The sequence below is a fragment of the Microtus ochrogaster genome, linkage group LG8 (genome assembly GCF_000317375.1).
Source record: "Microtus ochrogaster isolate Prairie Vole_2 linkage group LG8, MicOch1.0, whole genome shotgun sequence".
Classification (NCBI taxonomy): domain Eukaryota; kingdom Metazoa; phylum Chordata; class Mammalia; order Rodentia; family Cricetidae; genus Microtus; species Microtus ochrogaster.
The window spans coordinates 9,637,569-9,638,247 of NC_022033.1; the positions used below are offsets into that span (position 1 = coordinate 9,637,569).

A 679-nucleotide genomic window follows, 5' to 3' on the forward strand; every position below is an offset into this window, starting at 1 on the left:
AAGAAAGAAAGAAGGAAAAGAAAAGAAGGAAATGCATGAGGGCTGAGGGTGTGTCCCAGCCACAAGGCACTTAGCTGGGATGCCAAAGGTTCTGGGTCTCGCCCCCAGCACTGCCTCACTGCCAGACAGAAGGAAGATGAAAATGCCCTTTATCCCGTTGGCGCTCACCAAGCATACCAGCCCCTTTCTTTAAGCCTCGTGCAAAACTGGCCCTAGACCCAGGCTGAGCAGAACACCTGGCACAGGGCTCTGTGAGGAAGGGTTGGCAGGGACTGTCATTCGCTGGCAGCCATACTGAAAGCAGGAAATGACAGTATGGGTGGGCATCCGTCAAAGCCAAGCCGTGGCAATTTGGGGCATTTTGAGAGCCAGCTTTGCTTCTCTTCCAGGTTGTCGTTTCAAAACCGTTCATGGCATGAAAGATTTGGACCGCCACGTGAGAATACACACAGGTGCGTATCCATTCACTCAGGAGTTAGGGGAAAATACAAGAAAATGGATTAAGTGTTGGGGACCCAGGAGTGTGTCCATGGCTGGTGGCATCTACCTAGAGCTTGGAACCAGGAAGGAAGGGATGTGAGGATGTACCTTGACAAAGCTTGGGTACAGCAAAGCTGTTGCTTCAAGACCAGTCTGGTCAGCACATATAGAGCATGGACACAGGCTGCTTAAACCAAGG

The 679-nt window shown here is 51.4% G+C and overlaps 1 protein-coding gene across 2 annotated transcripts in view; it reads left to right on the forward strand.

Moving 5' to 3' along the window:
• The window catches only part of Zfp64 (ZFP64 zinc finger protein), a 59,166-nt gene that overhangs the window by 47,678 nt on the left and 10,809 nt on the right, over window positions 1–679 (forward strand). For both annotated transcript variants that reach the window (XM_005362829.3, XM_026787238.1), the window contains one exon: window positions 390–452. In XM_005362829.3, the coding sequence (XP_005362886.1) occupies window positions 390–452 (63 nt within the window). The remainder of the gene's footprint in view (window positions 1–389; window positions 453–679) is intronic.